We start from the raw sequence: 10,850 nt of genomic DNA on the forward strand, positions 1-10,850 counted from the left end.
GTCATTAAGTATCTGATTAGTTTTCGAGTCCTTTAAGTTGGCTTCTTGAGCTTGCATCATTGCTTAGAATATATAATCAAACATCATAACTGTCAGCGGCTCACTCATTCAAGCCACCATCAAATGAATTAATATAATAACAGACATAACAATTTTCTTTCTTCACAATGCTAAACATGAAATTGAGATAAACTCATTTTAAAATGAATAAGAAAATTGTTGAATTTAAAATTTATACATATTATTTGATGGGAGATGGAAAGCAATTATTGTTAACAAAATTCATTAATAAATAACTAGAGTATAAATATGCGTACTTATTCCAACTTTGCTAAAAACAAAAACTTTTGTGAACTTTTCGTCATCACAAACAACATCACCAATTAATCTATGAAACGATCATATACTACTCCTATCATCAATTCCACATAGACCAAAAGGTTTCTATCATTTCTTTCTGAGAAATGAATGTTCAAATCTTATTACCATTGAATGAATAACAGATCCTAAAAACAATAATTCTTTAGAATAAGCATGAGTAATCAAATGAAATATGAACATATATTAGATACAACGTCATCATTTAGCAACAAAACTGATATTAATTGTGATAAATGAATTAACATCGATTAAATTAATGATATTTGCCCTTTTTTTTTCACACAAATGGAAGTATGAAGTATGAAACAATGAAAATTGGTAATCTAAAATAGACGGTGATCCTAACCGACATGGACAGATCTGAGGTTTAATGTCACCACGTTGGACTGTCAAGCATATAATTCATAATTGTGCTTAAAGAAAGCGCGTGATTTCCACTCGCTCCGTTGATAGTTTCTTATAAATCACGAATGCAAATTCCCTAACAAAACCCTCTCACATCCACTTCTCTAAGTCAAAATTACAATGGCATCCGGCACCGACAGATCTCAATCCACCACCACCAACGGCGTTGAAGAACTGTCGATATCGAAACGGAAGGTAGCTCTGATCACCGGAATCACTGGCCAAGACGGCTCTTACCTCACCGAACTCCTTCTCGATAAAGGATATGAAGTCCACGGTCTGATCCGCCGGTCTTCAAACTTCAACACCCAACGGATCAACCACATCTACATCGACCCTCACAATGTTCACAAGGCTCGTATGAAGCTTCACTATGCCGATCTCACAGACGCCTCTTCCCTCCGTCGTTGGATCGACACAATTTCCCCCGATGAGATCTACAACCTCGCTGCACAATCACACGTCGCTGTTTCCTTTGAGATCCCTGATTACACCGCTGATGTCGTCGCTACTGGATCGCTACGCCTTCTAGAAGCGCTAAGGTCGCATATCACCACTAGCGGCCGGACTCATGTCAAGTATTATCAGGCCGGCTCGTCTGAGATGTTCGGATCAACTCCGCCACCGCAGTCGGAAGATACTCCGTTTCATCCGAGATCGCCTTATGCTGCTTCCAAATGTGCCGCTCATTGGTAATAATACTTGAATGTTCCTTAAACTGACTAATAAATCTTTCAATTCGATTCATTCTACTAGAAATTGAGCTAATCTGAACTAGAATCATCTAATTCTTCCATCTTCCAGTACACATTTTATATTAAGTTCCAGATCGGAAGCTTATCAAAGATTGTTTATCTGGAACAGGTATACAGTTAATTACAGGGAAGCATACGGGATCTTCGCCTGCAATGGCATTCTCTTCAACCACGAATCACCACGAAGAGGTGAAAACTTTGTCACCAGAAAGATCACAAGGGCAGTAGGCAGGATCAAGATCGGTCTGCAAAGCAAACTATTCTTGGGGAATTTACAAGCTTCAAGAGATTGGGGTTTTGCAGGGGACTACGTGGAAGCAATGTGGTTGATGCTACAGCAGGATAAGCCAGATGACTATGTGGTGGCAACTGAGGAATCACACACAGTGGAGGAGTTTCTTGAAAAGGCATTTGGGTATGTGGGTTTGAACTGGAAAGATCATGTTGAAATTGATAAGAGGTATTTTAGGCCAACAGAAGTTGATAATTTGAAAGGTGATTCGAGTAAAGCTAGGAAAGCTCTTGGATGGAAACCCAAAGTTGGGTTTGAACAGTTGGTGAAGATGATGGTTGATGAAGATGTTGAATTGGCTAAGAGGGAAAAAGTTCTTGTTGATGCAGGGTTCATGGATGCTCAACAGCAGCCTTGATCTTGATCATGATTTTCAGATTTTGATCATGATTTGGTATGTGAAATGAAATCTACTAGCTATACCCATCTTTTGTTGTTGGTTTTTTCTTGACTTTTTTTTTTTTGTTATAGTTATTCAATTGTAATTCTTTCTTTCTCACTTTTAGTGTTGGTTTAATTTGGGGGTTGTGACTTGTGAGCATAATCTCTTATTTATAGTTGAAAACCCCTTGGATTTGATGAAGCTTTATAGAGAGGGAAATCCATTGATGTTGGGGTTGTGGGTCATATAGTTTTATGCAAAAGCATATATATAATGTACTTTTTTGGTATTTTTAATAAATAGTGTTTTTCTCAACAATTTTGTTTGCGCAAGTGTGTGGTAATTGCTATGACAATTGATCTGCATTTTTTTTTAGTGGAGGAGATTTTGTTAAAAAGGTAGCTAGGTTTCGGAAAAGAACAATCACTTGTAGCAAAAGTAGGATTATGTTGTTGGAAGACCATCCTGACTCTCTTTTCGTATATCTATTAGAGATCCAAAAAATGCCTTACAAACAATATCATTAAAAATGCTCGATTTCCTAGGAAAAATCGTGCCAAAAACATTGCTATTGCGGAAGTTCCGTAAATACCAAAATGTAGTAAAAAGAATCTCCAACCCCCATCCAATGGCAACCCGATCTCTAATTGTAAAATAACGACGATCTCTAACCGTAAAATAACAAAGATTATCTAGGGTATAAATTATGTAGAAAATGACTGCCAAGGGCAACTATCCCAACTACACATCATGCCAAAATGAAGTAAATTGCCCATCTCCCACTCTAATGGGACACACACGTTGAAGTAAATTGCCCATCTGTCCCATCATACGAATAATACCATTCCAATGACCGGTAAATGATCTCTTAGGTATAAGAGATCTTAAACTACAATCTGTATCATAAATAGATTTTATTAAACGAACCCACAATAAACTAGGAAAATGATAGAATCTTCACCACCACCAAAAAAAATCATAGCTATGTTATAAGAGAACAAACTAAACAAAACTAGAACAAACTAAACCAAACTAACAACACCTGACCTATCCTCTCCTCTAGAAGCGATGACTCTATCCCATCGAACCGAATACATACGTCTTTTCATCTAAGTCTGCACCCCAAAATAAATTCGCCATCAAAGTCTACACAAAGGAGATAACAGAAAGTGGAGTCACGGATGTCAACATCATACTTGACTAAAGTAAGGCGACCTCCAATGGAGAGATGCTTGGCCTTCCATCCCAATAATCTACTCTGGAACCGATCAAACAAAGGAATCCAAGTAGTAATCTGAGACATAATCTGGCCAACCGAGATACCTAGATGAAATAAAGGAGGAACAACTGGAGCACATCCAATCCTATTTGCTACCTCCACAATTTGATTATAGGAAACTCCAACTCTCATCAATTTATTTTTATGTAAATTGATTCTAAGACTCGACACCATATAAAAACTTATGATTATCTGAATAATACGTTTTGCGTTTTCAGGATCCCAATCAGCTAAAATCATGACATCATCAACATTAAGAAGGTGTGACATCTCAGTCACAGAAATAGAAACCCCCACGAATATATTAGCCTCCTGAGCTCTAGTTAAAGCAAAATGAAGACCATCCTTCACTAATAGGTCTAAAATCCAAGATTGTCTTTGGATCTCTAACTTTCTGGACCATAGTAACAAAAGACGCATTACACCCCTTCAAAATGGAAGAATGTTGCTAAATATTGCAAACAAAAGCCACCATATCGTCTTTTACAAGATCCCAATATCACTTGAGGAAACCAAACATAAAACCATCAGGTCCCGATGCTTTAGACGAACCACTATCCGAAATATCCTTTTTGATTTCATCACGAGTAAAAGGACCCTCAATATGTTGAACATGCGTGGCAGAAAGAGTATCGAACAAAGGGGCTTCAGTCTTAGGTCGCCACCCACGCTGCTTCGAGAAAATAGACTCATAACAACTAAGAAATTCCTCATTCACTGGCGTCGGCTCATCCACCCCCACCCGCATCAATCAACAAACCGTAAATAGTTAGTTGACGTCGCTTACAATTGAGAATACCATGAAAGAAACTTTAATTCTCATCACCCTCTATGCTCCACTAAATCTTAGCTTTTTGTGCAAACTTAATTTGAGAAAGATGATTTCGATCCGACATACTCCATCTGTCCCAAAATTATCGTCCATCTTTCCTTTTTGGTTTGCCCAAAATAATAGTCCACTTCTAAAAATGAATAACATTTTTATCAAAATACCCCCTCAATATTTGTGACAACCCGAAATTTCTAACTTACATTCATCATTATAATTAAAGTTAGCTTCGTCTTGCTATTTTATAATGAAGTTTTGGGTCTAAAAGAGTGCTTAAAGATTTGTATATTTAAGTTACGTGTCAGAGGATGGATTAGATTAGGAGTAGTATTAGAAAAACGGGCCAAACTCACCAAACCTGGTGTGTGCAGCCGCACACTAGAGTGTGTGGCTAGCCAGCCGCACACAGGCCAACCACACACACCTCCAACCGCACACACCCTCCTATAAGTACTATCCTTGGTCATTTTGATCATTTCTTACACTCTTGCAAGGCTAGGACTCAAAAATCCTCTCAAGTATCATCCGGAAAGGTAACATCTTTCACCAAGAACACCAAGAACACCATGTTTTCTGGCAGAACACGCTTCTGGCAGCACACCTGGCCGCATACACGTGCTGGCAGCACACCTGGCCGCACACACACATATAGTGTGTATTTTGGCCATACACTCCCTTGTATAGCTTTTTAACCCTTCGTACAATCATTTATGGTTGTAACACTTCAATATAAGTGTTCACTAGTCCCTAAGGTGGTCCCAATTCATTAATTAAATTGTTCATAACATTAATTATATTCATATATATGCCAATATATGCTAAATAGGATTCGCGTGTGTACTCAAGCCACCACTTGATACTTAGCAACTGATCCAACATTTTCATCAGAACCACTCACTACAGGTGAGTTCATACCCCTTAATCAATGTTTTGACTATTTTCAAATGTTATATGGGGGGGGGGGATACAAGTAGAATAATGCTAGTTATTATATTAATCACATGTGATTAATAAGCAGCATTTAAATGGTTGGCTACTCATTAGCCGTTTTATCAAACAATTTACTTCAAATGTTTTTCATAAACACTTTATGTGTTTAAAACTCCTTATTACACTGTACATTTTACTCCGTATGTTTTATTTGAGACTTACTTACAATTGTGATTCAAACAAATGTTTCCTTATACTAAAGTTGTTTTATCAAACCCATGCCTTTAAAACGTTTTATAAATTGACATCAAGTCGATCTTTTCTTAGATAATAATTATGTTCAAAGGTTTTAAAAAACTTATTTTATGCTTTTATATTATAAATTGAATGCCTCTATATGTATAGTTATATAAGACATGTTAAAAAGACTTAGGACGACTATCCACCCTATTTCCTTTTCGCGCTTGAGATGTGGTCTGGTGGGATATCGGGTACTCGTCCGAAGGTCGTTTAAATATTAGTTATATAACATATGTACATATATAGTCATCAAGGCCCTTCCAGTTCATCCCATGCCCTTGGGTAGCAAGGGTATACATCCATGTCCATACGTTCCAGTTAGATTACTAGTAAACTACCATATGGGTAGTTTAGGAAGATACTAGAGCTATTACTAGAACGCAATATCATACAATGAGTCAGTTCATTTACGAGTCAATACTTACTACTAGAAGAACATATACAACTATACTAGAGAAGAACATATACAACTATACTAGAAAGAGAACATATACAACGATACCAGAACGATTACATTACTGTACTTGCTAGATAGAGAGAGAACACACATTACAGCTAGCACACGTAGAACATTACAGTACACTACTATACTATTACATGATCACACTTACATAAGTACAATTACATGATCACACTTACATGAGTACTCTTACATATACATATAACAGACGTCACTAGGTGTTATAGCATGGAACCAGTTCAGGATCTAACTATACCGATGAATCACAACGCAATTGTGATCGTTATATCGAGTATACATGATCATAGTAATGTGGATGTTCACGGCTTGCAGATATGTAGGGGTCGTGGGTAGGTCCCAAAATCCCTTTGATAGGGGAGCATACAGCCTGGGATCTACACATCACATTATACCTTATCCCTCAAATAAGGCAGCTGAGTACCAATGTAGTTATTTATTACAAATGCTACAGTACTTACAAGATTACCTTAGACTTAAGGTAATTGGTACGGTTGTAGTTCGACACTACACCATAGTACTATTTCGTTTTCCCATTTACATTCACTTCGTGAACATTCACACGGCGCACGGTAATGTAGAAAGTATATTTTTGGTTAATGGTAGTCATACCTGGGAAAATACATACTCTTACAAGAGACACACGCACAGACACTAGATGCCTTGGTAGAAGGCTACATTCAGAGCAGTTAGGTCTTGGTAGAAGACTACATTGAGAACAGTTAAGTCTTGGTAGAAGACTCCTTTTGTTACTAATAGGAATCATAGGGATTTCTAGGGCTTTTCAAACGTTTACAGTTGTTTTACAAACATTTTCATATATACAGTTCATTTACATTTTCAATACTTACAATTCGTATACATACAAATACTTACATTTCAAATACATACAAGTATTTACATACAAATTAAGACACTAAAATACTTATGATCTCACCAGCTTCAAAGCTGATACTCTCTTTCAAAATTACTTGTATCCTCAGGTCATCATAGACAGGTACCAATGCAAGGATTAAGGAAGATGGAGCTCGTTCAATACTCATCTTTCATTTTGATTTATTCATTAGTGTCTATTATACATATCAGAATACACTTGTATTAAAATTATATTATTAATGCAATGGATGATGTTGTTGCTTGTTTACTACTTTTCATTGTTGTGATACTGTACATGACGTCCTCCGCCCCAGAACATTTCCGCCGTTCAATGGTTTTGGGGTGTGGCAGATTGGTATCAGAGCATTGTTTATAGTGAATTAAGTATATCAACCCATAAAAGATATACTAACTATAGATACATAAGGGATTAAAAATACTCTGACTAAGAGTTTATACTTTAAATAATAAAATATTTAATAAAGTATATGTGCCTGCATTCATACTAAAATAAGTGTCACTAGGACGGTACAAAAGAATTACGATTGTTGGGCAACGCAAGTGGGCTTAGAGACATATGGTCAAAACTGGGAAGATATAGTCTGATCACCTATATTATCCGAGGGTTGACTAGCATGTGCCTAAGTTTAATTGTGTGGTTGCAACAATGCTAAAATCTTACCAACCCTACCACAATGAGAACAGTAGAACATAACATTAAACTTAAAATACTATAGGAGTATTTGGTGTTACTATAAGTACTTTATACTTGAGAACTAAAACAGGATCTTCATTACTAAGTTGATAGTTGCTAAGTGGATACACTAAGGCTATATGTAATTAGGATGTTATAGACTTAGAATCTGTGAAAATTTTACTTCACCCCTATTCTGTGTGAATATGGAGTTAAGTTCACTTATTCGAAGGCCTATCCTGTTTCGATTACATATAACTGGTATGCACTTCACAAATAGCAATGTAACTAATGATGATTTTCTAAATAATTATCTAGATAGTTCGTCTAATGATTATTTCTTACCCCAATTCTCGCATAGATAACATGGTTGGACTCCATCCCCGTAACAACCAGTATCTTCCGAACGAAGTCATAGCTGGTTGGTTTGGAGAAGAACCAGAGAATGATCATCCTATCCCTTTGAATGATCACCATGATGAAGACCTTCGGACGATGCTAATTCCGAACCAGAGGTTGAGAACCTACCCCAAGCAGCTCCCTTTCCAATTCCTAACCCTCGTTCGACTTTTCATGGCCCGACGCCTGAGTGAGTGGAATGCTTGGAAACATGGAGCCAAGGACAAGATCAGCCCATGCCATTTAATGGTGACCGAAGCTTTTATGACCTAAGCAATGGGGGCTTAGCAGACAGAACCTTGCCAATCTTGGTCCGCAGAGTGGCCCGAAATGAGATTCAAGGCAGGACAGCCCTACATCAGATTACCGAAGTTGTTGCCGATGCGAGAATGCATACCCTCCGCACCATTCGTCTAGAAGATGCTCGCGAGAGATCAGAGAGAAACCATGAAACCCTGCTGCGAGCACTAGCTGAATCACGAGCCGAAGTCATAGAGCTCCGAGTACGCCATAGGGTGTGCAAAAGACACCTACTTGATGTGGAATGTCAACTGGCTGAACTGAGAGTTCACCAGAGGGATGACCGTCGCCGGTAGTAGACGCTTTACTTTATTTTCCTTGTTAAAAGGAATCGTTTTCTGTCTATGCCCGACGTGGCATTTTCTATGAAATTATCTTGTACCGTAAGTACTTTTGGTTAGATCTCTAGGCTGTCAAGAACTATCTTCTCCGGATATGATGTAAGACCTTTACAAGGTCATTTTCCCTAACTTTTACGTCATGAATATCAAAGATATTGACAGTCGGCTAACTTCTGTGTCATTCTTTATTCAAGTACTCTTATCATACTTTCATTGGAGTCTATCTGAATCATGCTTTAGTCAAGTCATTGGACTATAGTAATTTAGCTCCGGAGACATTACCAAGTCTCTTTCAGTGGTTGGATCTTGTTATTCACCAACCCAAGATACCTCGGCTTGAACGACAAACGTCTTGAGACCATTCTATGAACTTACTTCTACTCGTTACTAGGACTGCATCATAGGGATGTAGGTCAAACCTTCGCGATCATACTTCCATTCCATTACTGGGACTGCATCATAGGGATGTAGGTCGAACTATCGAGAACATAGTCTTAATCTTTACTTGAACAATCGAAGTACCCCTAGGGTCAACCAGAATCGCTCACAAAATCCTTATCTTTCGTGTTACAGAATCGTGTCGTCATCCGAAAGCAATTAGTCGAGCGACGAAACCTCCGCCTTTCCTATGGACGCCGCTACCTTTCAGACAGTAGTTACAGCTGCCGTGGTGGCTGCCGTAACCGTGGTCCTTGCGCACCGTAGCGCTATCATCACAGTCAATGTTGCTGAAGGGAATGAAGTTTCCAATCGTGGTACCCATCCAGGAAGTCGTCAAACGGTGACAGTCACAGGCTCGCAAAGCCGAAAAGCAGAGAACAAGAAGCGAAAGCATCAAGCCCGGAAAGAATGCAAGAGATCCCAAAGGCTGGCTATGCAACAGCAGCAAGTGGAAACTCCTGCCATTCCCGTACCGAGCAGGCCATACGAGGGAAAACTCCCAAAGTGTGATAAGTGTAGTTTCCATCATCATGGGGCTTGCCATGAGATGCAATGTTGCAATTGCCTAAAAATAGGGCACCATGCTCGTAGCTGTGGAGCACCGACACGACCCATCACTCAAGTCCCTTTCATCGGGACTAACCCTACACACGAGAGTAGTTATAACGCCGAACGCTTTAGGAAGCAATTTTCAAAGTGGAGTAACGAGGAAGGCACTCGTGTCCACATAACACTGGCTAAACACCGCAATCCTGTCACCAAAGCTAGTATTAGCCAGTCATGCCACCAATGCGGGGAGATAGGGCACTTCAAGAAGGATTGCCCTATAGCAAAGAACTCTGGCACAGATGAGAGGATTCTCAGGATCACAGCTGCGGGAGAACCTGCTCCGGAACCCATGTTAATGTAATTAAGGCGTTTCGTGTAACAGACTTATAAACTACCCAGAACTAGTGCAACTAGAGTCTTACCTTTCGCGAGATCCTGTCTGTATAGGGATGCTCGTGCTGCGTATACTTGTCTTTTGTAGTATACCTTATTCGCAGCAACAGTCTTGTCGTAAGTCTAAAGTACCGTAACTCTGTTCATGGTGGCACGGTTATGTTTTGTTTGTAAACGTCTTATGTTCAAATCTAATGTCTTTAAAGTTTTTGTATGATTCCGACATTATCATACGATTAGATTCAATTTGATCCACGCCATAGCAGCTTCATACGTACATCTCTTTGTCAGTAAATGTCGCTTAAGCAAAGCTGTCATATTAGAACACCGAAGTACTCATGCCAGGAGTACTTCTTAGTTATTTTTCCAAAGAAACCCCCGAAGTACCACTCGTGTAGTACGTCAAGTTCAATCCAAGGATTCATACGATTGATCTATCACTGAGGAATGTATGCATAAGAGTGATATATAATCAAGGTTCTACAGCTTTAGAATTGATGATTCCACTTTAACTTCTTTTTCCCCGATGGGATGTGAGCTTAAAGAAGAATCAGTTATTCGAATATCTATTCAATCTTAATTATATACAACTCGTATACACGAAATGGTGATTGTGAACCAAGTATGAATTCTAATATGAACTTCAGGACGGAGAACTACTCAAGACTATGAGTAATCGCATCGTCATGTGAACAAACTTAGAACCCAGTACGACTCCCGTAAACGGATCTCCCATTTGCTTAAACACCTACGGGGACACAAGAACAGTACAAACAACTTAGCAAACCACACAGAAATAGAATTTGAAGACTAGGCTTCTCATCCT

At 38.7% G+C, this 10,850-nt stretch overlaps 1 protein-coding gene across 1 annotated transcript; it reads left to right on the forward strand.

The window, feature by feature from the left end:
* Positions 1–853: 853 nt before the first annotated feature.
* Positions 854–2,533, forward strand: LOC111910835 (GDP-mannose 4,6 dehydratase 1). Its single transcript, XM_023906648.3, has 2 exons — positions 854–1,478; positions 1,651–2,533. Exons 1-2 carry the CDS (start codon positions 907–909, stop codon positions 2,189–2,191), a joined length of 1,113 nt encoding a protein of 370 aa, XP_023762416.1. The 5' UTR covers positions 854–906; the 3' UTR covers positions 2,192–2,533.
* The last annotated feature ends 8,317 nt before the right edge of the window (positions 2,534–10,850 follow it).

Source organism: Lactuca sativa, chromosome 4 (genome assembly GCF_002870075.4).
Source record: "Lactuca sativa cultivar Salinas chromosome 4, Lsat_Salinas_v11, whole genome shotgun sequence".
Taxonomy (NCBI): domain Eukaryota; kingdom Viridiplantae; phylum Streptophyta; class Magnoliopsida; order Asterales; family Asteraceae; genus Lactuca; species Lactuca sativa.